The 27974-nt window shown below is 38.5% G+C and overlaps 1 protein-coding gene across 6 annotated transcripts in view; it reads left to right on the top strand.

Moving 5' to 3' along the window:
* Nucleotides 1-27974, top strand: part of Spidr (scaffold protein involved in DNA repair) — a 388190-nt gene that overhangs the window by 89656 nt on the left and 270560 nt on the right. For 4 of the 6 annotated variants that reach the window (XM_074068500.1, XM_074068499.1, XM_020157004.2 and 1 more), the window contains exons 6-7: nucleotides 17013-17266; nucleotides 20611-20711. In XM_074068500.1, coding sequence (XP_073924601.1) covers nucleotides 17013-17266; nucleotides 20611-20711 — 355 coding nt within the window. Of the gene's footprint in view, nucleotides 1-8311; nucleotides 9463-17012; nucleotides 17267-20610; nucleotides 20712-27974 lie in introns of those variants that run through there. The other 2 variants (XM_074068501.1, XM_074068502.1) reach the window with 2 other exon arrangements.

The following is a 27974-nucleotide window of genomic DNA, read 5'->3' as shown; positions in this document are numbered from 1 at the left end:
GAGAAACATTTTTTTAAAATCACACATTTATTAGAAATTTAAGAAATTTTCAGTTCTTATTTGAAAAGAAGTGAAGACTATCATTGTGTAACTTTTACTTAGTGTACATTAAACATTTCTGATACAAAGTTTCACCTGGTAGTGTGGAGTAAATTGTTGTGTGGCTGGTACACATTAGCAAGTGGCCTGCCTTTTAGCAGTTGCAAGGGGACATGCATTCAGAGTGCTTGGATTTTAAGATTTAAAATATGGCAGTGGTCTAGGTCAGTTTATTTTTTTCTTTCTTTCTTTCTAAGGTACTTCATTGCCTTTCATTATGTAAGTTTACAGAGTATGTGCTCTGGCCACATTGATTCAGTGACTTTTAGTAGGTTCAAAGTCAGTTCAGTTTCACTATTTTGCAAATCATGGAGGGTTTAAGAGGTATACCCAAACTACTGTTGTTTAAAATATCTATAGAACTTATATTAATATTTCGTTGTGTTGAGATATAGTATTCTGGCTTTAAATCCATTTTAAAAATTCCAAATTAATGAGATAAATCAAATGTGAAAGAGAATTATCTTCAGATATTAATGTGTCCAGGGGTACAAGCCTTGGAGAAATAAGTCATAGTAAATTCTTACCCCTGCTTACTTTTCAGAGTGCCGTTGTCAACCCTGGTAATTAGGTGTTACTCTTTTGTTCTTTTTAAAAGTTAAGCTGTTTTTAACATGTTGGTATATGCTCTTTGAGGTTAATTTGTTTTACTTATTCTAGGTGTGGTAGTGGTTTGTACTGAACCATCTTTTATTTTGTTTCCTTGCCCACTTGGAAATTTTAAATATAACATTAGGTGCAAATATGGAGAAAGTCAATCAAAAGGGATCGTAGAAGAAAATAAAATGTATAAACTGGACATTTCTCTAAAGTTTATTAAAACCTTGTTAGCTTTTTATATCTCCTTAGTTATCTATTCAAACTTTTGCAATAAAGACTATTCAAAAATAATAAAACTTTTTTTTTACATTTCTTATTTTATTTTATTTTATTTATTTTTTATTATTCATATGTGCATACAAGGCTTGGGTCATTTCTCCCCCCTGCCCCCACCCCCTCCATTAACACCCACTCCGCCCCCTCCCTCTCCCCCCTACCCCCTCAATACCCAGCAGAAACTATTTTGCCCTTATTTCTAATTTTGTTGTAGAGAGAGTATAAGCCATAATAGGAAGGAACAAGGGTTTTTGCTGGTTGAGATAAGGATAGCTATACAGGGAGTTGACTCACATTAATTTCCTGTGCGTGTGTGTTACCTTCTAGGTTAATTCTTTTTGATCTCACCTTTTCTCTAGTTCCTGGTCCCCTTTTCCTATTGGCCTCTGTTGCTTTTAAGGTAACTGCTTTAGTTTCTCTGCGTTAAGGGCAACAAATGCTAACCAATTTTTAGGTGTCTTACCTATCCTCACCCCTCCCTTGTGTGCTAAAGCTTTTATCGTGCTCAAAGTCCAATCCCCTTGTTGTGTTTGCCCTTGATCTAATGTCCACATATGAAGGAGAACATACGATTTTTGGTCTTTTGGGCCAGGCTAACCTCACTCAGAATGATGTTCTCCAGTTCCATCCATTTACCAGCAAATGATAACATTTCATTCTTCTTCATAGCTGCATAAAATTCCGTTGTGTATAGATACCACATTTTCTTAATCCATTCGTCAGTGGCGGGGCATCTTGGCTGTTTCCATAACTTGGCTATTGTGAATAGTGCCGCAATAAACATGGGTATGCAGGTGCTTCTGGAGTAACCTGTGTCACAGTCTTTTGGGTATATTCCCAAGAGTGGTATTGCTGGGTCAAATGGTAGATCAATGTCTAGCATTTTAAGTAGCCTCCAAATTTTTTTCCAGAGTGGTTGTACTAGTTTACATTCCCACCAACAGTGTAAGAGGGTTCTTTTTCGCCGCATCCTCGCCAACACCTATTGTTTGTTCATGGTGTTGCTAATGATGGCTATTCTAACAGGGGTGAGGTAGAATCTTAGTGTAGTTTTAATTTGCATTTCCTTTATTGCTAGAGATGGTGAGCATTTTTTCATGTGTTTTTTGGCCATTTGAATTTCTTCTTTTGAGAAAGTTCTGTTTAGTTCACTTGCCCATTTCTTTATTGGTTCATTAGTTTTAGGAAAATTTAGTTTTTTAAGTTCCCTATATATTCTGGTTATCAGTCCTTTGTCTGATGTGTAGCTGGCAAATATTTTCTCCCACTCTGTGGGTGTTCTCTTCAGTTTAGAGACCATTTCTTTTGATGAACAGAAGCTTTTTAGTTTTATGAGGTCTATAGCATTTATCTATGCTATCTGTTAGTTGCTGTGCTGCTTGGGTTTCGTTGAGAAAGTTCTTACCTACACCTACTAACTCTAGAGTATTTCCTACTCTTTCCTGTATCAACTTTAGAGTTTGGGGTCTGATATTAAGATCCTTGATCCATTTTGAGTTAATATTGGTATAGGGTGTTATACATGGATCTAGTTTCAGTTTTTTGCAGACTGCTAACCAGTTTTGCCAGCAGTTTTTGTTGAAGAGGCTGCTATTTCTCCATCGTATATTTTTAGCTCCTTTGTCAAAGACTAGTTGGTTATAGCTGTGTGGCTTCATATCTGGGTCCTCTATTCTGTTCCACTGGTCTTCATGTCTGTTTTTGTGCCAGTACCATGCTGTTTTTATTGTTATTGCTTTGTAATATGGTTTGAAGTCAGGTATTGTGATACCTCCTGCATTGTTCTTTTGACTGAGTATTGCCTTAGCTATTCGTAGCTCTTGTGTTTCCATATAAATTTCACGATAGAGTTTCGATCTCTTTAATGAATGTCTTTGGAATTTTGATGGGAATTGCATTAAACATGTAGATTACTTTGGGGAGTATTGACATTTTTACTATGTTGATTCTACCAATCCATGAGCATGGGAGATCTCTCCACTTTCTATAGTCTTCCTCAATCTCTTTCTTCAGAAGTGTATAGTTTTCCTTGTAGTGGTCTTTCACATCTTTTGTTAGGTTTACACCTAGGTATTTGATTTTGTTTGAGACTATTGTAAATGGAATTGTTTTCATACATTCTTTTTCAGTTTGCTCATTGTTAGTGTATAGAAATGCTAATGATTTTTCTATGTTGATTTTATATCCTGCTACGTTACTATAGCTATTGATGATGTCTAGAAGCTTCTGAGTAGTTTTTTGGGTTTTTAAGGTATAGGATCATGTCGTCTGCAAATAGGGATATTTTGACAGTTTCTTTACCTATTTGTATTCCTTTAATAAAACTTTTTAAACTAGAAGTAATAACAAAATATAAATTGTCTCATTTTGGATATATTTCCAAATTGTTTGAATTTAATTATTTTATCTTGCATATGTGGTTTTGGAGTCTGCATATCATGAAGGTTCTCTTTTGTTTTTCTATTTTTTATGTCAGTTCAGGAAAAAAAGAATATCTTCCTGGTTGGTCTCCACACCAGTCCTCATTGTGATAGTTTTAGATGCTGTCCTCATTTTTAGTTGAGTTTTAGTGTTCTGGGCAGCTTGATTTTCAGTTATCCCTAATTTAATCAAGGAGACAAAACCTCTGTTTTGAGAAGTGTCATTTAAAAATAGGTAATATGTAATTTCAGCAGATGAGGCTAGGTAAATTTGTAGCCAAGACAGTTTAACAGGGCATGTGATTCTCTTATTTTGCTTTGTCTAGTTTAGAAGATTTTCTTTTTTTCTTTTTTTTTTTTTTGGTGATACTGGGGTTTGAACTCAGGACTTCACACTTGGTTAGAAGTTTTATTTTTAAATTTTTTTGATTTTTGTTTTTGGGTAAAATAGATCAAATAGTGATATTAAGAAAAGAAGAAGAACATTTTTTTTCCCTCGAGCAGAGCCTTGAATAAAGTAGGGCTAATTGCTCCATGTTCTCAAGGCATTAGAAATTTCTTGCTCTGTTCCATTTTGTAAAGATAGTTCTCATTATAATCCTACGAGTATTATAAAGAGCCTAGGACTGGGCATGGCGATGTAGAAGCGTAATGCCGAGACTTGGGAGGCTGAGTCAGGAAGATCAGGGGTTTGTGGTCAGCTAGGGCTGCAGAGTGAGGCACTGTCTCAAAGAACCAAAAAGGGAGAGGGTAGGGGAAATGAAGTACATTAGAAAGGTTTTCTGTTTGACATCATTCAAAGTTCAGTGCTACCTGAATGCCCAAGATTCATTTTAATGCTGGTCCAGTGTTTCCGGAAGTTCGTGTCAGTCCTAGGAAACCTGTCTGTCATAATCTTTGTGCTGTCAGTAGAGGATCCTTTCTAAGATGATTTCAAAATCTCACATTGTACTTTTTTAGGGGCTTTAATTATGTTAGGCATGCTTGAGGTCTTGGTGCAGTACTGAGTACTGTTATTGGGTAAAGAAAGTGTTTTCAAGTTTTTGGTTGTATGAGCCAATTTCAGGAACAGTACAGTGATAGGACAACAGAAAGATTATCTGTTGCTGGGTGGCTTTAAGGGTGGAGGAGACCATGGGGCAAATAATGGGAATGGCCTCTTAGAGTTCAGAGCACCTTGGGCTGACTGCTTAGTAGGTTTTCTCTTCACAGCATTGAGGTTGTACTGAGGTTATATTATGCCAACAGATACTTTATTAGTCAGCTTTCTGTTACTATAGCAAATACCTCACATAATTAGTTTATAAAGAGAAAGGGTTTATTTTAAATTACAGTTTTGGAGGTTTTAGTCCATTTCCCTATTGCTTTTGGGCATCTGGCAAGGTTATACATCATGATAGGGAAATACAGGGTAGAGCAAAGTGCTCATCACATAATGGCCAGGAAACAAAGAGAAAGAAGACAAGGCTCCTATGATCCCTTTTGAACACACACCCCCAATGGCCCAAACCTCCCACTACCACCTCCTAAAGATTCCCCTTCTCAATAGTGTCACAGGCTAGGGATCAAGCCTTTAATGCATAGGAATTAGGGGAGGGGGAACACTTATCTATACCATAGCAAAAACAAAATTGAATTTAAAAATTCATTTGTACTTCTTGGTGATTTGAACTTTAGTTTTATTGTAGCATGTGAAATAACTGAGTGATGAGGAAAAAAATCTTGTGATTTTCCTTTTTCTTAATCTAGCTAGTTCCCTTTTTAAAAAAAAAAGTAGAAAAGAAATAGCGAAGAAACATTTTTTTATTGAAGCTCAGTTACTCTGGATCTGTATTGGCAAACAATAACTTGCAAGCCAAATCTGGCCCACTGTCTTTGCAAATAAGGTTTTACTGGAACCCAGCCACACATTAGTTTATGTGATGCTTCTGAGTTGTCTATGATTGCTCTTTAATGATTGCTTTGTAGTATCATAGGTCTTTAAAATTGATAAACATAATAGACATGATTAACCTTGTTTTGTTTGTGAATAAAACATTTACAGTTTAAACCAAATATCTTCCTGAGAGCAGGGTTTCCAAGAATACCTTTGCCATTTCTTGTTTTTCTTGTGTAGTTATCAAAGAGAATCATTTTCAGTGATGACTTATCTCCATAGTATTGTTGTAGCACACCAGTATATTAAGCATTATCTTTTAGCTATTAAAATAATGATGAAACAAGCATTATGAAATATTACATCTTTTTGATTCTTTAAAGTCCCTGGTGTATCAGTTTATTGAACCTCATGGTTGTGGAACAATTCATAGGATACTTATTTTTCTTTAGAGATACCTCATTTTGCCTGCCATATTTGTACCTATTATAGTTAAATATATACATATTTTCCCCATGGTTCTTCTGGCTCCCAGTATTTTCTAGATAGTAAGTGTAATGTATGTAGGAAGCTATATGGAATAGTAGGGATTCCCAAGGTTATTCTTATTTGTTGTGTGATTCTACATGTAATCCTTAACTAAACCTATCTCATTTGCCTTCTTTTACCTCATAGTAATCTTATGAGGATTATTTTGATAAAGTTAGATTATTTCAAAGAAGTACCTTCATAGGTATATAAGATATGGAGAGATGTCACATGCCAGAATTCTAGTTATGGCCTTTGGAACTAATCTTGGGTCTGGAAGGAGGCCGTTGGCCTCCAAAATAATTGCTTTATAATAATTGATTCTTAAACTGTTTTGATTTAATTGTGAACAAGTAGCCAGATGTCTATATTTTACCAATTTTTATTGTCCTCCTTGCTTCTCCTTGGTCTCTAAACCCAAGACAAATAAGAAGGCTTGTAAGTTAGCATCATCTTGAGGTGTTAGAAACAGAAGTGTGACATCATTGCAGTGGGACAGCGTGGCAGATGGAAGGAAAAAAAACCCATCTGACATGTGCAGAACTATATCACCTCATAATTCCAAATAATGATTGCCAGAAAAGAATATTCAACTATATTCTGTATATGACATTAAAGAAGATAGCAATAGCCAGTTGCCAGAGGCTCACACCTGTAATCCCAGCTACTTGGGAGACTGAGATCGGGAGGATTGCCATTCAAGGCCAGCACAGGCAAATAGTTCTCAAGCCCCCATCTCCAAAATAACCAGGGCAAATGGTTAGAGGTTTGGCTCAAGTAATAGAAGAAATGATGGAAAACTTCACTTCCAAGGGACTTTCACTCAAATAATTAAACTATAAGCATTTTTAGAAGATTTTGTTTCATGAAATGCTCAAAGAAACACTAAATTGTAGTTAAGTAAATTTCAGAAAGACTGAGTATTTTAGACTGCTTATAGAGGTCACAAGGCACATGAGCATATTTAAAGCTCCTGAGAAATCTCACAATAAAGAAACCCATTTAATTTTACTTAACTGAGTTCATTCAAACTGATTGCAGTGGAGCTCCTTGTCCTCTTTATGTCTGTTAACCTGGCTGGTATCTTAAGGTCCCATGTGGAGGAGCATCCCCAGAGCCCACAACTCAAGGCTGTCCACTGGCTTTTCACTGCTTTTGCTTTTTTCATTGCATCTGTTTGCTCAGGACACCCACCTGGCTCCATTTCTCCTTTTTCTTCCTAGGGCTCCTTACTCAAGTTTTGTTTCCCTCCTTTCTCACTCTTCCATTGTGTAAGATTTTAATTCTTTGCCTTCATTATAAACAAATCCTAACTCATAACCAGACAAATCCTAACTCATAAACTGTGGGGCTGGAAATAGTAGCCCCATACTACATAGGCAAGTAGCGCTTGCCTATGATGCCTGGGTGCTGTCTTCAATCCCCAGTGCTGTTCCAAAAAGAAAAATGTCACAGGAATGTGTCTTACATCTGGTTCATTTAGATAAATGAACAAGTTTCTTTTTTCAGACATGCTATCTCTGTGTTTTGCATGGTGGTGAAAGCTATAATTCCAGCACTCATGTGGCTGAAGCAGGAGGATCAGGAGTTTGAAGCCAGCCTGGGCTACATAGTGAAACCCTATTTCAAAAGACAAACAACCCCTCCCAAAAAAACACCCCACCAAATTCCCCCAAAACCATGCTATCCTGTTTGCTTTCCTTCTCAGGTGCTAAGTATAGATCTGTGTTGGATGACCTTCAGTTTCCACCAGACTGAGGGCAACTGCTACCCCTGCCTAGGACTGGCAATAGACCGTCTTTGAGAAAGACTCAGAGCTGCATCTCACTGAGCATGTTTTGAAATAGAGTGTGGGCACATAGTTTGTATTGCACTTGTGTCACTGTCCCACAGTCATACACTATTATCCTAGGAAAAAGGGGTTGCTTATCTTTCTCTTCACTATGACCACCTGTAGTGCCAGGTGCATGGGTCTGTGTATGCCATGGAGTATCTTGACCTTGGGCAAGCTCTGTCCTCCTTCTCCCTCAACTGCTGCTTAATGAACTTTGGCCTTACAGGTTCCTCCTGGAGCATTTTCATTTCTCTCTCCCTTCTTTTCTCTTCAGGTGCATCCTTGCCCTGTGTTTCTTTGTTCCTTGGGTGTTGGATGAGGTGTAAGAGTGGTACTTTTGCAAACCCACCTTGGCAGAACTTTAGTTCTCTTTTTCACAGGGCTGCCATTTGAGGTTGGAAACACATACTTGGTTTGGGAAGGGCAAGCCAAGTGGTTTGCAAAGGTGTAATGGGTGTGACTTGTTAAACCTGTTTAACTCAGAAAAAATTTTGTTTTTCTTGAGTGTGTGAGATAACCTGTAGCTTTTGTTTTCCCTCTGGGTTAGCTGGCTCTGATTTTCATAGACACAGTTTCAGTTACAAAAAACATACCATGTAAATGATGAAAATATTTCTTTTACCAGTACTTTAAGCCTTTGTATTTTCTGATGTTATGTTGCTTTTATTAATTTTAATCCCAATAGAACATAAAGTTTTGTAAGCAGCTGGGAATTTGGTATACTTTCCATTTCTTGGTGGTTTTGTTGTCCTTTTTCATGCAGTCAGTGAAGTTTCTGGATTTTTTTTTTTTTTTTGGTGGAACTGGGGTTTGAACTCGGGGCTTTGAATTTGGAAAGTGGGCACTCTACAGTTTGAGTCACACCTCCAGTCCATTTTGTTCTGGTTATTTTGAAGATGGGCGTCTCCCAAACATTTACCTGGGCTAGCCACAAACCACAATTCTTCTGATCTCAGCCTCCTAAGTAACTAGGATTACAAGTGTGAGCCACCTGTGCCAGTGAAGTTCTTGATGCTTAGTCAGAGAACAACTCATTAGTTAAGGATTGTGTGTGCTTTGATTTTTCTAGATTATAAAGACCACATGGGTAAGGACTTTGGTTCCTCCTCCCATATTCCTGTACCCAGAATGCTTCCTGATACATAGTAGGCACCCAATTAACTTGAAATGAATAAATCCCACTTTAGACTTGAGAGTGGAAATGAAGGCATTTTATAGCCAAGTTTGTTTGTATTTGAGCCACCAGCTCTCTCTCTCCCCTCAGGGTTTAAGAGCAATCTTGGTTTTGTTGATTTTACTTGCCATGGCATATGTTCTGCAGCATTTTTGTTGCTGCCTACTGTCTAACCTCTTGAGCAGTTTGTATGAGATTGAAAAGCTTGTAAGCAGTCAGGGCCTTATAATTCTCCTGTTCTTTAACTTGTGTTGCTACTGACTATTCTTATGTGTGGTGTGACTTTAAGAAACAGGCTGAACCCAAAATAAACATGGTGAACTTAGCAGAGCACTGCTGGGTGATGTCACAAGATCCAAAGAAGGCATGTCTGGGCCTGGTTAGTAATTGGATGGGAGACCTGAGCTGAAACTAGCTCCTGCTCAACAGGCTGTGGCATGGAGAGCATGCACACCTGGCCTGCAAGTCAGGGCAAAATCATCGCCTGCCTATCCAGCACCAGGTACACAGAGGCCTCACAGAGCTGCCACAGCACGCCTTGCCGTGTCAGCTGAGGCCTAAGACTCAAAGCCTTGGGCAGCTTTCTGCCTTACAATTGGTCATCTCGAGGAATGACTTTAGTTAGTATCCTGGCTTTCTTTGTTCTACTAATTGGGTAAGCATTTGGTAAAAGGAGTCATTTAAAAATTAAGAGGTGCTCACTTATTAGTGATATTCCATTGTTGCACCTAGTGTAACCTCTATAAATTTTAGAACTTTAAAATTTTAAAACCTTTAATTTCTGAACATTAAAGAGCAGTGTTTTATGTGGCTAATTTGTTTCATTTGTCATTGAGGCATCCTTACTATTGTCATGGCTTTATTGAACAATTAAACCCAATTTGCATCTTGATGTTGTGAGGAGAGAGTTTCTTCAAGAAGGGCCCTACACATGTAGACTTTCTTATATGGGTTTAGATTAAGATTTGGTTTACAGGAATTGAAACACTTTGGTTCAGGGACAGCTCTTCAAGTATTTAGAGAGATGACTTACAAGAATCTCTGGATACTTTATGAAGAAATTTGTAGGTAGGATTACAGAAAGTAACAGGTCAATTGCATAGAGAATTATGGCCAGTTTACTACTTTTTATAAGTAAAGCTTGAGCTGTTTAAGTTTTTGTTAGTTTTTAAAAGAGTAATATTGTTGAATATGTACTTATTTAGAACATTGTAGGCTTTTTTTCTGGTCAGTTCACTTAAGAATGCGTGCTTCCCTTTTTCCCTTACTCCCCCTTCAAAGTTGCATCTATAACCACAAACAGGTGAACTGTGAGGAGGAAAAGCAATGCTGCTTTTCTATATCATCTTTGCTGCACTGGATCATAGAATAAAGAACTTCAGCATAGAAATCATGGGGTTGTTGTGAGTCTTCATGTACAACTGGTGGGTAGCCATAGAAATGCATCTTTTCTGTCAGGGGGCCCAGGAGTCAGGTGCTGCCAACCCAGGGGCAGGGCCTCACCACAAGAGCATCTTACAGAGATCTTTTCTTCTCCATGGGCCTCTTTCCCTAACAGCTGCCTTTATAGCCTCCCACCAGGTGCTCAGTGTCTATGCACTGATTTGTAATCATTTAAACTCCAAATGGTTTCTTCTCCCCTCTGTCTTTGCTCCTGAATGAGTTCTATATTTCTGTTAGTAGCACTACAAGGCAATCATGAATTTTGGCCTATCCTAGTGCATCATTTGAATTCCTTCTCTGAAGTGTCTTCATTAGTGCTATTTGGCAGCACTTACCAGTGTACTGAGTTATTTTCAGTATGATAAAGCCATATTAATTTAATTTGCTAGAGCATTTCATCAGTGGTATTGGGAATGATACGAAACAAGTCAGAATGCATAGGCTTCACCGCTGGTACCAAGAAACAACACTGAGTAGATAGATATGCGTGAATTTGCCTAATTCATTGTTAATCCAAGAATGTACAGCAACAGCCCCCATTTTTGATAGGTCTGTGGACTTCCGGTTTTTGTTGTTGTGGTTTTGCTTTTGTCTTGTTTTTTGTTTTATTTTGTTTTGAGACAGGCTCCCACTATGTAAAACAGGCTAGCCCAGAGCTTTCTGTGTAGCCTATGTGGTCACAAACTCACTCTCCTCTTGACTCTGCCTCCTAGGCAGACCTGGGATTATAGGTGAACCACCTATGGTCTGTGAACCACCATAACTGGCTCTGTTTTTTCTTTATATAAGAGGACATGTGTGCTCTTCTTTCTATACATACACACACTTCCTGTGTTTACTTATACAGAAACTTTAGAAAACCATCAGCTTTTGTAAGTGAAATTGTATTTGATTTTTGTGACTATAAACTCAGATGTGAGATTATAGGCATTACCACCATGCCCATCTTATTTGTTGAGATGGGGTCTCACTAACTTTTTTGCCTACACTGGTCTCCCCATCCCTGGTATATAGAAGTGAACCTCAATACCCAGCCTTTAATTTTCACAACTTACTAACGTGGTAGGGAATTTACTAAACTCTAAAACTAGAAAGGTAGGGCTAGAGGTGTGGCTCATTGGTAGAGCATCTACCTCTCAAGCACAGAGCCCTGAATTCAAACTCTAGTACTGCCAAAAAAGAATAAAACTAGAAAGAGAAATACCAGTATGGAAATGACAAGTTTATTATGGATTCACTTTTCTCCACTGAATGCTATGACTGCTTTGACATGTGTTGGGTTTTTTGAATGAATCATTGAATGAAAATTTGAAATTCATGTTTAAGTGCCCCCCCCCCGCCCCGCCAAGCAAACTTTCATCTTTCTCCCATCAAAGTTTTCCTGAAAAGAGATTTCTAGATTCCATAACTACTGTTATGGAAACTAGAAACAAAGTGCAGATTGTTACTGTCACCTACCCAACAGGAGGGGACAGCTGTCTGGTGGGCAAAAAGTCTTTAGTCTGGCAACCTGAAGCCTTTACTTACCAGCGTGGCTTATAGCTCCAGGTTACCTGGGAGAGTGTCACAAAAGAAAGACACACTAGAGTGCCTGACCAGAGATACCAGTACCACTTAGGAGAAACTGTAAAAATGCCTTTAAAGTGTTTGTATTTGGATTTTTTTTTTAATTGGGGATTGAACTCAGGGTCTCCTACTTGCTAAGCAGGCATGCTCTATTGCTTGAGCCATGCCCCAGCCCATTTTTTTGGTGTTTACTTTTGAAATAGGGTTTAGCTTTATGCTCAAGCAGCCTAGACCAGGATCCTTCTATATTCGTGGTTCCCCAGTAGCTGGGATAAGAGGCACGCCCAGCCATTAGTCGAGATGGTGTTCTCCCGAACTTTTTGCCTGGCTGGCCTGGAAACAAGATCCTTTAGACCGCTACTAAATGAGCAGCTAGGATTACAGGTTTGAGACACCACCCCTGGTCTTTGTAGGTGGATTAAAAACAAACAAATAAAATAATAATAATAATAATGGGGTCATGGCCTCCAATGATCTGTAGCTTTGTGTCTCCCCTGAAGCTCAGATCTGGAACCTTGTCTTCTCACAGATGCGATTGTGTTTCATTGCGTGACGATCCTCATCTGAGTGTGTGCATTAGACTATTCCAGTAGCAATCACTACTAGATGTTGCAGCCTCAGGCAGTTTGGAAGCAGGAGCCTTTGCCTGCGTAGCTAAATCAGCTGTTGGAAGCTACACACACCACAGCAGTAATGCAGAGTTCCATTCTCAGTGGTTCAGTTCATGAGGCCTGGGCCCTGGGCAGAACATCATGCTAGTAGGAACGTGTGGAAGAGGAAGGCCTCAGCTCGTGGCAGACAAGAAGAGACTTTCTTTTTTAACACTTAAAGTGTGATTTGAACAGGTAGTAGTACCTACAGGTGTGTTTTAAATATTTTCTTCAATTAGTGACAATTTATAGTCAGAAGAGTTCACTTCTGATTACCTTCTCTTGAATATAGAGAGAAATGTAGCTATTATCAGGTTTGCCATAATGTCCCAGGGGTTGGCCAACTCTGAAGAGCAGTGCAGCTTGAGAAGTTTGGTGTTTTCAGGGCTCCTGCCATCCCACCATTCCTTCCTTCAACGTGCCATTGATTTTAGACCCATTGCTAAAATATCCCATTGGGAACTCAAGTCATGATGGTTGATATACTTGTGTTTATTTTAATGGCTTAAGAAATATCTCCATTTTTCTTGCTCTCTTCATTTTTTTCTTATTTTTTTCATTTATTCATATGTGCATACAACGTTTGGGTTATTTCTCCTCCCAACCCCCCTGCCCCCTCCCTTTCCCCCCACCCCCTCCCTCTCTTCCCCCACCTCCTCCCTCCCCCCGCCCACCCCCTCGCTTCCAAGCAGAACCTGTTCTGCCCTTATCTCTAATTTTGTTGAAGAGAGAGTATAAACAATAATAGGAAGGACAAAGCGTTTTTGCTAGTTGAGATGAGGATAGCTATACAGGGAGATTCCTAGCGTTGCTTCCATGTACATATGTTACATTTTAAGTGGAAATGAGAACAAATATCCCTAGTTACCTAGCTTGGACTAATGTGTCCTTTCTTTCCCACTAGCTAGCTTCCTATCAGTCTTTCCTGCTGTTTTTTGTTTCTCCTCATCATTTTGTTTTCTTTTTTTGTAAGCTGGATGTCTGGATCCTCAAGGTACCTATTATAGTGTCTCACTTTGAATTTAGTAAATTTTAAGTATTTTAATGAAAACATTAATGAGTATTTGTGGAAATTTTTCAGTTAGGCGAATGATTAAAATAATCATTTCTGTACCAAGAAGTAACCATAGTTCAGTTTCTTGTGTAGTCTTCAAGAATATTCTGTGTAAAAACCAGGTATAAAGACCAGTAGAACAGAATAGAGAACCTAGATGTATGCCCACCTTATTTTTGACAAAGGCACCAAAAACATATGATGGAGAATAAACAGCCTCATTAACAAATGTTGCTGGGAAAAGTGGTTATATACCTGCAGAAAACTGAAGCTAGATCCATGCCTATCACCCTGTACTAGTATCAACTCAAAGTGGATTAAAGACCTTAATATCAGACCAAAAACTGTGAAGTTAATGCAGGAAAGAGCAGGGAATACTCTGGAAGCAATAAATATAGGCAAGGACTTCCTCAGTAGAACCAGCAGCCCAGCAACTAAGAGAAAGGATCTACAAATGGGACTACATGAAATTAAAAAGCTTCTGCACAACAAAAGAAATGGTCTCTAAACTGAAGATACCACCCACAGAGTGGGAGAAAATATTCACTGGCTATAAATCAGACCAAGGACTGATAACCAGAATATACAGGGAGCTCAAAAAACTAAACTCCCCACAAATCAATGAATCCATAAAGAAGTGGGCAACTGAAATAAATAGAACTTTTTCAAAGGAAGAAATCCAAATGGCCAAAAAACACATGAAAACCTGCTCACCATCCCTGGCTATAAAAGAAACCACACTAAGATTCCACCTCACTCGTGTTAGAATTGTTACATCAATAACACCATCAACACCAAATGTTGGTGAGGATGTGGGGGAAAAGATACCTTCACACACTGCTGGTGGGAATGTAAGCTAGTACAACCACTTTGGAAAACAATATGGAGGCTTCTTAAAAAAAATAAACATAGATCTGCTATATGATCCAGTAATCCCACTCCTGGGGATATACACAAAGGAATGTGACTCAGGTTACTCCAGAGGCACTTGCACACCCATGTTTAGTGCAGTGCTATTCACAATAGCCAAGTTATGGAAACAAACAAGATGACCCACTACCAACAAATGGATTAAGAAAATGTGGTATTAATACACGATGGAATTTAACTCAGCCACAAAGAAGAATGAAATCTTATCATTCTCAAGTAAATGGATGGAACTGGAGAACATCATCTTAAGTGAAGTTAGCCAGGCTCAGAAGGCAAAAAGTTGTGTGTTCTCCCTCATATATGGACTTTAGATCTAAAACAAGTGCAGTAATATTATTGGACATGGTTGCACACTAAGGGTGTAATTGTACACACATACATTAGGAATAGGGAAAGGGAAGGAAACCTGAAACTTAAAAGTGTTCGATGTGCCCACTGTAGAGGAGTGAATATAGTAATCTTAAACTGGCAGAGGCCACTATGGGAAGGTGACCAGGAAGTAGTGAAGAGGTCAGGTAGAGATGAACAAGGTCAGGTTGTAATACACATGTGCATGGAAGCAATGTTAGGAATCTTTCTGTGTAGCTATCCTTATCTCAAACTAGCAAAAACGCTATGTCTTTCTTATTATCTCTTATGTTTTCTCTTCAACAAAATCAGAGGAGAGAGCAGAACAGGTTCTGCCTGGAAGCAAGGGGCGGGAGAGGGAGGGAAGGGCAGGGGGAAGAGATGGCCCCAACAATGTATGTACATATGAATAAATGTATAAACAATTTAAAAAAAGAATATTCTGTGTAGATAAGAGCATGTGTATGTGTATTCCTCTGTACTTCTTTGTTTTGCATCCATAAAGTCTAACTATATATGCATGGCTATATGAAAGCAATGAAAGGATACATTTGTCCTTTCAAGACTTACGGGTCTTAACCATTCTTCTTAATGGTTGCATAATACTTTTGTTTAACTACCATAACCAGAAATTTATAGTCTAAAAATACTCAGTGATGCAGACTGTGTTTCACCTTTAAAAACACTAATGAATGTATCATTCAGTACAGTGGTTAACTTGAGATGAATGGATCACCACTGGGTTGGTATAAACTTCAGAGAAGCCAGCATGTATGAGCCCAGTAAAGCAAGTACATTACCCACGTGCTGCAATACTGTTGAAATGTAAAAAATTGTAAAATCCTGTGTCTACCAACACTGAAATAGGTAAATAAAAAGTGGTGTACTTAGACCCTGGAATACTAGTAGCAAAGAAGATGAATGATCCATAGCTGCCTTGTCCTTAAAAAATAATACTCTGTGTGTGATTTTAAAAAATCAAAATGAGATGTTAAATACAAAAGCCAGAAGAGAGTTACTTCTAAGAAGGAGGAGGACAAGCACAGGAAGAGAAAGGCAGGAAATTTCAACTGCACCATATAAAAACACTCTGAAGGAAATTTTGCTTCATCTTAAGATATGACAAAGGGTGATGGGTACTGGACTTGTTATATGTTTTTTCTATATTTCTGTTTGCTTTAAATATTTCATAATAAATAGAAATATTTCTTGAACAATTTTCCAATTTTGGATGATTAAACTGAGGAATGAGGGAGTCAACCGGCTGTGTTCAAAAATGAGTGTTTCTCATTCTATAACTCATAGCTCTTTGTTTTCCATTAATCTAATTCTACAGTATATTAAGTAGAATATACATGGAAATACACAAGCACACTTCATCCCTTATAGGGATAAATGTCATCTTGAACTTATGAACCTGTAGATACCTTTGACTTATCTTTCACTATTCCCGCTCCCTTCCATCCTCCCCAGCACACACACATTTTTGTATACACCATCCTTTTTGAAAGAGCATGTTCTTTACAGTCAGCTTTAGGCCAAGACAGCTGATGCCACATGAGCCTATAGGTCCTGTCTGTGTCCATCCAAGGAGAAGTCCTCCATCTTCATCCAGGATCATGGGCTTGAAAGAAGTTGGATTCTAATTGTCTTTTCCCAAAAATGTTCATTATGCCTTGGTTCTGTTAAAAATGACTACAGAAAGAATACATGATTTAATTAGCTGGTTAAGACATTGTCATTTTGATTGTCTGCTGAAGACAGTAAGTATTGTGTTTCTCATTGAATTTCTCACAGAAATCTAAAAAAACAATCTTTACAGAAAAATAAAGTAAAAAAATATAAAATATAAAAGCAAATTATATGTTTAAACTATCCTAGGAGCTAATAAGAATAACTGCCATTTACTAAGTACTTAATACTGTGGGTGTTGCTGCATCTCCAGTTTGAAGATGAGGAAACAAAAGCATGGGGCAGTTCAGTCATTCTTTAAAGTAGCCTATAGGGGTACGACCAAGGCTGGGATAGTGCTGGGGAGGACTTACTTCCCCAAGTGGTGTGTTAGATTTTTATGTTCAACAGAGTCCTAGTCCACAGTTACTGTATTTAAGAGCTGTTTTAAGGAATATAATCGTAAGGGAATAGGATGCTATACATTTATACCCACAGGCTTGAATAAAGAATACTTAATTACATCTCTCTTAATTTTCTTAGCCAATTTCTACAGAAATTTTGGAGTATTCATCAGATAGTGACAAAGAAGATAACTCGGAGAATGTCTTCTTCATTGATTCAGAATCCCCTCACAAATACCATATGGATTTTGGATCAGATGCAAGACAGGTTATGGACAAACTGATCAACTCAAGGGTGAAATCAACAGAGCCCATCTTGTATACACCCCAGAAACCGACATCCAAGTTTCCCAGGACCCCAGAAAATTCAGCAAAATATAAGAAGCTTTTAAGGTTAAATTATATTTTTAAAATATTTTCCCAGTTTTTGTCTAAAAACTCAAATATCTGAAATGTTAATTTTAAAATAATTGTTTATTGTGGAAGGAAAGTTGTTAGAATAGAAATGTAATCCTGATAAGCAATTATTAAAAGTTCTGGAACTAATGTATGAACATGTCCATCTAAGGAGCATTCTTGGATTTAGTTATGACCAGCTTACATGACTGCTTTCCTTAATGGAGATTTGTTATTTGGGTTACTGAATTTTATTATTCATCAGTGTTCCAGGTATTTTCTTAGACAATAGTGAATCACTCTTCTGTTCTGGAGAAAGTTATAAAGAAAGAAACAGAAATTACTGTCAGATTACTTTTGTGAGTATGGTGCGAGAAATTAGCCAGGGGACACTTGAAAATGTGGGAGAGTATAAGCGAGCCAAGACTAAGGGACAAGAAACAGTTGGTTGTGTGCTTGTAGTTAGATGGCCACAGTGGATGAACGTCCCTGTCACTAGAGTGTCAGTCAGGGACTGGCCTTGGTGGATCAAGTAGGATTTGTGAAGGAGCTTAGTGGGACCTGTCCCAACCCTGTGTCATACAGGGTTGAACAAAACAATGCTTGCTCCGCCACCCTCCCCCCCAAAACCCCAAAAACACCTGTGGCTAGCAATTCCAGAAAAACAAAAGTAGCAGACACTTCATCAGAAACTAAGTTTCAGTAGAAAGCACTCATGAGCTTGAAGATCAGAGTGGATCGATTGATGTTATCTCCCCATCAAGGGTGGGGGGGAGTGTTAAGACGTACACAGGGAAAGCTGGTGGTTAAAGGAGCACAGGATGCAAAGGGTGGGCCAGTACCTTGACTCTTGGCTGTGTGTGGCTGGGGTAGGGAGGACTAGCTGCTTGTGTTCTAAGAGAGAGCCACCTCCTGGAGAGGTTGCAGAGAATGGGAGAGAAAGCATGGAATAATGGCTCATTGATGTCTGTAAAGGAAATCAGGGAGAGAAGGATGGAGGACCGAAGCCTGTCTTGAGCATAACAGTGACGGGAAGAGCGTAAGACTATGTTATAGTCTGATGGGATGAATGTAGCATGATAAGAAAATTCATGTCTGTTCCCCATATTTTGTTTTCATAAAAGAACACACAACATTGTATATTCATTCTAGAAAAAACTTCAGTCCCAGTGTATAAGAACCAGTTCCAAGGTGTCACAAGACCCAAAAAAAGGCAGATCTAGAATTGTGCGGAATGCAATTTATTTGGAACTCAGTGACAGAAGTATTATTGTAGACAGAAACAAGACCAGTATATGTCCCTGTAATGTGGGTCAGAGGAAGAGGGTTTATAAAGAGGTCAGAACAAAAGTGACTTCATCCAGGCCAGAGTGGACCTGATTTTTCTCCAGCTAATATTGAAGACCAGTCACATTCCTGGCACTTAGTGGTGTCAGGGTCTAGTCATAAAGCTCCACATACCACTCTCATGATTTTGTTCACTTATAGTATGCTGGAAAATGGTGCAGGGGGATCCCATCTACATCACTCAGGGGCAGTCGTGGTGGTTATGACTCAGATGGCTGTAGTTACATGAAGCTGAGTCCCAACAATGCCCAAAGTAGGAAGTCGTGGCCTCAAATTAGAATGGTGATTATGTGTAATAGTCTGTGAGGAGAAAGAAAAAGAAGTCCACTAACGAGATTAGAGGCCTGGTCTGGTGGTGCATGGCTATAATCCCAGCATTAGAAAGACAGAGGCAAGAGGATCATGAGTTCAAGGCCAGCTGGGCTACATAGTGAGAGCCAGTGCAAATTTGTTCAGGCATTTAATTGTATTTTTGATAATAAAGGTTCAGGAGAGGAGAAACTGCTGAGGCAGGTGTTGTCCCTGCTGGGCTTAAGGAAGGTCACAAGCAGCAGTGACCTGATCAGCAGTTCAGAATGTCCATCATGGACAAGAGAAGGGCAGAGATCATGCAGGTATGGTGTGTACCTGGCCACAAGCATAGGGAGTTCATCTCTGAACAGGTGGGAGGGTGGAGCCTGTGTAGGTACTGGCAGATACGTGTGGCTTGGGAACAAATCCGTTCTGTTTCAGTGAAGTAGGAAGTGTTTTATCAGCTTAGATAGGATGAGGAGGGAAGCATGAAGGTAAGAAGAGAGAGTATATGACAGTTATACCATGAGAATGAATGGCCTGGGGAAGTGCTCCAGGGTTGTCTGACAGATGAGGTCCTGTTGGAAGCAATAGTCATAAATTGAGTTTGAGACCAACCTACTGGGTGGGCTCTACTTTGGGGCTGCAGGTACACAGCAGGCAGAATGGGGGGTTGCCTAGTGACAGGCTCAAGGATAGACAGAAGTTTCTGGAGAACAGTTGTGATAGTGGCTGTGAAGTCTAAGCTGAGTATGTAGGGAATGAGCATATGCAGGATGTGGATGGAGTACAGTGAGTTGAGTAGGACCAATAGATTGTGAAGAGGTCTTAGGGTTGGACAGCTAGAGGGTGATGGGTGCTTAGACTGAGTTAATGAAGGGAGGCAGTTTGTAACTTTAAGATTTAGAGAATGACTGTGGGGGTGGCTGGCTAAGGACAGTGGAAGACAATCTTAGAGGAGAGACATTCAAAGAATGGGGAGATAGAAGGACTGTAATCAACAGGAATGGCGGCCAGGAGATAAGGCCTCTGAGGGTAGCAAGGACAGTGTGGAGGGGTGTCTGTCCAGGGATCAGGTAGACTATGACAGAACTGGAATATAGGGAGGACACAAGATGTATATCCTGTGTTTGTAATTGATGCTTAGAATCCAAATGAGGGATTTATACCAAAGTGCTCTTACTTGAGTGTTGTACATATCAGCACTTTGTTAAGGTTATTCTTGACTGGAACTCTGAATCCACTTTAGATTTATTTGTTGTCTTCCATCTTCACAGCTCATGAGGAGTCTCTCCCCAGCCTCATGGCATGGCACATTAGCTTCTTCTGTGTCCCTGATACCTAATAAAGTACTAAGCACCAGGATACAGCAAGAAGCAAGTTAAGCAGTATGTGCTCATGGAATGAATAAATGAACTAATAAAGAAAAACAGTTAAAATGGTACTTTAGCTGTCACATTTCTAAGAATATTACTTTTCAGTAATATTAGTCCATATTTATACAAATCAGAAAATTGAGATTATAAGAAAACTAAAATCTGACCTACGAATATGGCCCCTAAGAAAAGAATGTAATTATCAAAAATATGCTAAAATTTTGTGTTTTATCTGTATCTGCTTTTAGAGCATAACATATAAATGTTCTAACTACTTTGAAGCTTTTCTTTTAACTAAAACTATATACCTTATAATTCATTAAACAGAGGCGGCCTAGCGGAAAGACTAAATGGACTGCAGAATCGAGAGAGATCTGCCATTTCTTTATGGCGACATCAATTTATTTCTTACCAAAAGACGCTATCAGGTAAGGCTTGCACAGGCTTCTGAAATGGTGGGAACAAAACATTCCAAATATAATTTTTTTACATTAATATGAAGTTAGTCATTACTGTCTTTATGATTAAAAACAAATTCTCCAACATTCTTTTTAATTTAATTTTCTGACATACTAAAAGCAGTACATAATTGATGTTTATAGCATGGAATTTAAAGATGAGTATATACCCTTGAAACCATCATCACTATCTATGCCAGAAACCTATCCATCACCTCAAAAAATGTCATTGTGCTTTTTAACTTACAATTTTCATGATAAGAATACTTAAGGTCTACCCTCTTATAAAAAATTGAAGTATGCAATGCAGTATGGGTTAACTATAGGCACTATACTTTACATTCAATCAGTAGGACAGATTTTAGCAAACTTTGTACCCTTTGACTAATAACTCTCCATCTCCCCCTTAGCTCTAGCAGCTACCATTTCATTTTCTGCTCCTATAGCTTAAAGTACTTTGTCAAGAAAAAGAAATAAAAGACATTCAGATTGGAAAGAAATATGTCATCTATGTTTACAGATGACATAAAAATCTAGAAAATTCCAAAGACTCAAGGAAAAATATTCAGTTAAGTGGCAGGATTCAAAATCTCTGAAAGCTATGACTATTTTTTTTTTCCCTTCTGAATTAAATAGGTCTCAAAAATTGTTCCAAGAGATGAGTCTGTTACTATGAGGTCTGGTGATCTCTCTACAGAGCTTCTTGTGGTTCATCCAAGATTTGTTGTTGAAGATCTGACATGGAGGATTCTGTATTAAGCCAGTGGCTTTTAGACGTCTGTAAATGTGATCCATAGTAGGACATACATCTTACATCATTTCCCAACACATACAACATATTCATTTATTCTCTCTCTCTCTCTCTCTCTCTGTCTCTCTCTCTGTCTCACACACATACACACACACACACACACACACACACACACACACACACACACACACTTCATAAGCAACACCAACCTGTTATGTGTGAAACAGTCTGCTGCATTCTCTCTTTGTTTTTTGATTTCATTTAGGACTCAAAATTTCCTTTAAATATTTATTTGTAGAAGAGGATATTACACTTTTACTCAATTAAGAGAAACATTTCAGAGATCTTTTATTTTTTCTATACCTATTGTGCTACAAATTCATACAGAATAAGTCCCAGTCACTCGGGCTCCTTTCCATTGGTTCTTACAGTGCTTCTCTGGCACTTCACTTCAATCCTGGTACCTGTCTTTTTGGCTTCTTTCAGTTTCTGATCATTTTCCTTCACATATTTCAGGAAGCTGTCTTGGCTATTAAAGTGCTTTGTAAGCTCAGTATACACATTAGTTATCTTGGCAAGAACATTGGCCTTAACTTGTTTGTTTGCAGTAATGTAGACAGAACTCTTGGTAACATTGTAGGCTATTCCATGTTTTCCCTGGTAATGTTTGTGGGCCATTCCTTTTTGAGTGAATTTTTTTTTGGCGGGGAGCAGTTCTTGGGTTTGAATTCAGGGTGTCATGCTTGCTAGACATAGGTTCTACCACTTGAGCCGATATGCCAGCCCCACTCATTTCTTTTGAAAAGTTCTCATTGCCTAGATGTCTACAATATCATCTTTTCTGTAGATTCATAGGTATGCAGCCAAGCAACTCCATGTTTTCTAAAAGGCCCGGAGAACATTTATTGGGTGCTTCTCCTCTTTTCCTTTTATCATTTTGGAAGGTTGCTGGATCCTGGTCGCACTAAATTGATTTTGGGACCCTTCTAAGGAGTTCCAGTATATAACTTAAAAGTTGCCGGTACAAAGAAGTAACTTAAAACTCTGTTTCTTAACAAATTATTATATATTAAAAATATTCCACGTGTCTAGAAAAGCTCCTTTTCCTCTGAAACCACACATTTTTTTGTGGTTGCTTCCTTTGTGGTCTCCCCCTCTGAAGTTGAGGGTGGGGTGGCATTCTCACCAATTCTAGACCTACTATTAATACTCTCTTTATATTCTTTTTTCAGGAGTCCTCAGAATATGCACTTTTCTCTCTCTCTTTTTTTTTTTTTTAAAGATTGTTTTTCAGATAAGGTTTCCTGTTAACTTTGCCCGGGCTGGCCTCCAATCATAATCCTTCTACATCTGCCTCCTGGATTAGAATATGCATTTCAATAGGCTCCCAGATGGCCATGCTGGAGTCTGAGAAACATTGTTGAACCCTGCCCATCTTTTCCCCATTCCCAGTAATATATTCTATTAGAGAGATGTTCTCACCATTGCATATTCTCCAGAATATATTTTATTTCTTCCTTTTAAAATTCTCTCCCAGTCTCTTAGCAAAGGTCTTTTCTCTTTTACCTTATGTATTAGAGTAGTGTAATATGAAATATGCATCTGTGTAATCAAAATACATATGAATAACCTTGAAGTAGAATGATCACTATCCCTATTATGTACCCAAGTCTGCCTCTAAATAGTTTGTGTTTATTCTTTGTGTCATTCATCATTTTCAATTTAGTTTTGGTTGTATACATTATAAACTTCTTTTGTTCTGCTTGAACCAGAAAACTATGGCCTTGCCACTTAAATTCTCAAGCTTTCTCCCTCTTATTAAAGAGAAGAGCAAACTTCAATTTCTTTGTAATGGGATATGAATATTTATGTTACTTGATTTCAGTGAGGTTACTTCCAATTCTCATTCCTAGAAAACGGCTTTGTATTGAGGGGTTGGAGTGAGGTAGAGAGCTAAAAGGAGGGTTGGGGAGGATGGGGCACGTGGAACACAGAAAGTGGTGACAGATGTAGGTACCTGTGGAGTCTGACTACCTTTGGGTCACTTCAGACTTTACTAAGCCAGGACACTAAATGTCCCATTTATATACTACAGTGGCATTCACACAGCTCTCTGTTCCTTTTTCTTCTTCAGTAGTTCAAATGCTGATTCTCTTGAAGTTCTTAGGAATCTTCTAGTCCCTTCCCCAGTTTGGGGGATTTAGAGCAAGTAACCCAGAGAAGATAAGTGACTTGTTCTGATTATTCAACCTATAAAAAGAGACATGTCGGGAACCAGCCTCCTTACCACCAGTAACTTTTCACTCCTCTGCCACTTCCTTTTAGACATTACCATTGATTAATAACTAAATGGTCCATACTGGACTTTGTGTGTCCAGTAGAGTATCTGTCCTGAATTTTGTTAACTGTAGTTTGGCATATTGTAAATATCTTTAAGGTAGGAACAAAACTTGGGCACATTTTAAACTGGGTGATAATTTTCTAAGAAACAATTGGAGAAAAATGGCTTCTCTATTTGTCCTTTTTCTTCCTTCAACATTACCTTCATTGTTGTATCACCTGAGGTTTACTCTCTGTAACTAAGATGCTAAGAGCAACTGCATAAATTAAATCATTTAGTGTGCAAAATAACCCTCTTAAGATAGTTTGTTTAATTTATTTTCCATATGAGGAAATTGTTACTTCAGTTTATGCTGTAGATTAGTAAACCCTGTTAGTTCAGTTTATGCTGTAGATTAGTAAACCCTGACAAGCCCATGTTCTTATGCCTGGCCTTAAAAAGTAATCTTTCTACTGGAGTTGTGTATTTCATTCTTGACACAGCAGTAATTTGAGGAACATATGACATAAGTTTGAAGATTGCAAATACTATAAATTGTGGATCTCTATAGGATATCTTAAAATGTTATGATTTTGATAGGGATAACAGATTGTCTTTTTAGAGATTGATATTAATATATACTAAAAAATCACTAGACATTGTTATCCTGGTTTCTTTTTACAGTGAATTGAGCAGACTATCAAACACCAAGTTGGGAGAGAATCTTCTGGAATATGAATAGGAAAATATCTAGTCAGATGGTGTGACTGAGTGCCCAAAGTAAAGGGAGAAAAAGCATCTTTTGTTTGGCTCATGAGCACCAAATAACTTATTTGGAATTCTCCTTATAATTTCCCTTAAATTTGAAGATAGAGGGCATTTAATTGTATCATAAATAAAAGACAAAGATAAAAAGCCAGAGCCAGAAATTCATCCACTAACTTGATATATGAATGTAATTATCCTAAGAGATTTTTCTTTTAGATATTATTTTCTTATTTCCTTTTCTTAGGTGAATTTCCTACTTTGAAGGCCATTTATCCTCTCCTTTATGTATTTTAATAAATTGTTTCATTTTTTTCTTTACTTTTATTTTTTTGTGGTACTAGGGTTTGAACTCTGGGCCTCACACTTGCTAGGCAGGCGCTCTGTCACTCGAGTAACTCATCCGGCCCTTTACTTTTAATATAACTTACTGTAATATGTATTAGGATGAACATTATTATTTGATGTTTTGATTTCTTTGTGGCTTGGCAGAAGAATTCCTTCTTTCAACATAAAATATTATATATTTTTATTTCTATATATGTATAGTAACTGGGTAAGTAAGAGAAAAATTTAATGAAATAAGTTTACCTATGAAACACTTAGGACAGGAAAATTGAGGCTTAGAAAGTCTAAATAAATGTCTTAGTATTTTCTGTTGCTACAACAGAATTTCAAGTAATATGTAATTTATAAAGAGAAGTTTATTTAGTTCACATTTCTGGAGACTGGAATGTCCAAGAACGTGATGCTGTCACCTGGCGAGGGCTTTCTTACTGTGTCTTCACATGGCAGATGGTACAAAGTAAGAGAGAAGTAGCTCCCTCTGCTTCCAATACCAAGAACTAAAGAAATTAAGCTTTGCTAAACAGCTGAAATTCAGTGATAGATTTATTAAAATGCCTGTATTATTGCTACAATTTGAATGTGTCCCCAAATTTATGTGCTGGAAAATGAGAGTGGAATAGTGTTGAGAGGGAGACTTGATAAGGAGAAGTCCTGAGGGAAGAGCCCCATGAGTGAATTAATGCTTTTAACACAGAACTGGGTTAGCTATCACCATAGTAGAGTATTATAAAAGCATGTCTGGCCATCATGCTTTCTCTTTCGTTGTGCCTTCAATGAAGATGGTCCAAGATATAATCAATTGATCTTGTGTGTTTTACCAGCTTTATATGCATTTGTGTATGTGTGTTTGTATTTCGTTTATGCAATTTCATCACCCACTGCTATGGCTGATAATAGTTGCTATGATGCTGAAGGTTTGTGTCCTTCCAAAATCCATATGCTGAAAACTAATCACCACTATAATGGCATTAGGAGGTGGGGCTCATTGGAGCTGACTAGGTCCTGAGGATGCAGTCCCATGAATGGAATTAGTACTTTAGAAGAGGCCCCAGAGAGCTTATCCTCTGCCATGTGAGGTCAGAACAAGTAAGGTTGCATCTCTGGCAAAATGGGCCCTCATCAGATGCTGAGTCTGCCAGAGCCTTGATCTTGGACTTCTCATCTTTCAGAACCGTGAGCAATAAAATTCCTTTTTGTTTGTTTTTTGGTGGTACTAGGGATAGGGATAGAACTCAGAGCCTCATGCTTGCCAGGCAAGTGCTCTACCACTTGAATCATGCCTCCCATCCTGCAGTAAGCTTCTGCTGTTTGTAAACCACCAGTCTGTGGCATTTACCAGTAGCAGCACAAATGGACTAAGACATCTGTGTATAGACTCCTGTGAACATCAAACAGTTTGGGTGCAGAACAATTCATCTGTATCAGGATCCTTCATGCTGCCTTTGTAGCCAGAGCCATCTTTTCCCATCCTTCTCCCCAAAGCCTCACAAAATGTTCACCATTTCCTTAGGAATGATGAAACTTGCAGCCTTTTTTGGATTGACTTTTACGTTCAGTATAATCCCCTGGAAATTCATCCAAGTTCTTGTGTCTGTCAGGAGCATGCTCCCTGTTACCCATGGGATCATAGTAGTATGCCATGGTATGGAAGTACTACTACACTTTGTTAAACTGCTTGCTGGTTGAAGGAAATTCAGGTTGTTTCCAACTCTGGGCTATGGCATATAAAGGTGCTATGAACATTTGTTTACAGGTTTTTGAATGAATATAGAATTCTTTTTTTTTCTGGGATACGTAGTCAAGAATATGGATGACAGGTGTTACAATAAGGACATGCTTAGTTTTATTAAAAATTGCATATTAATATCAAATTCTTCAGTGAATATCTATTGTAACCTTTCTGAGCTTAAAAGAATATTTTTAACACCTTTGATTTTTTTTTGCCCATTTTTCTTTTTTTCTGTCATGGATAGCTGACTTCTGTGAGCTGTGTTGTACTCCTACTTATTCGTTTGAATAATTAGTGGTGTTTACCTTATTCATGTCTTCTAGTACATTTCAGTACAAAAGATAGATCTCTCAAAGTTCTTCAGACTGATAGAAACTCTTCTTACTTACTTACCTATTGATTGATTGAGTGATTGATTGTGGTGCTAGAGATTGGACCCACTGCCTTTTGCATACTAAGCAACTACTCTACTGCTGATTGACACACCTAGCCTTTGGTTTTTTAAAGTCTTGCTATGTAGTCCAGGCTGGCCTCAAATTTGAGATCTTCCCAAGCAGACCAGTGTTGAGAGTTCTTGCCTTCATGGGCCAAAGAATTGGCTCGTGAGGCAGCAGATTGACTCGTGAGACAACAAAGTTGGCACACAAAGTAGGATTTATTAGAGAAAGAAAAGGCTACAGCCAGAGCCCAGAAACCAGTGGCTCCCTGCTTAGGTGAAGGCTGGGGCTTTTTATGGATGCTTTAACTCTGGGTTAGGGTTAGGCTTAGGTGAGTTCTTTCCATTGGTCGTGGATTCACACACGCAGGCTCTCTTCATTGAGTTGGTCTGTTTGTCCCTTATTGGGGGAAACAACCTTGAGAGCATCCTATCTACTGGCCTCAAGGCAGATATCTCCTCCTCAGGGTGCAGGAATGCAAATTTATGAGACCATGTATCTCCTTAGGGTGCAGGGCTCATAGTGCTCTCCATGGGGGATGGGATACCGGCTCACTCATCTGTCCTTTAGGTCCCCAGACCCAACACTACTGGTTCATCTTCCTCGGTGTGGAATTACAGGAATGGCCACCAAACCCAGCTCTGAAATAAACTTTAAGTATGTGCCTATTTCTTTGTAGGGATTGAGTCTGACTGTTTAAACAGTAGCAAGTGTGCTGCAAAAGAAGGCTGTGCAAATGGGTGTGTTAGATGACTCTTGGGCTGGGAAAGGGGATGCAGAGGATGGACCTAAAAGGGCTTGGAGGCCTTGGCTGAATTTTTTTTCAAGGTGATGCTTTGGAAATTTGCACTTAAAAATAAGGCCATAGGACTGGATGCCAGTG

This window comes from Castor canadensis, chromosome 3 (assembly GCF_047511655.1).
Source record: "Castor canadensis chromosome 3, mCasCan1.hap1v2, whole genome shotgun sequence".
NCBI classification, from domain to species: Eukaryota; Metazoa; Chordata; class Mammalia; order Rodentia; family Castoridae; genus Castor; species Castor canadensis.
This window is presented reverse-complemented; position numbering and strand designations above follow the sequence as displayed.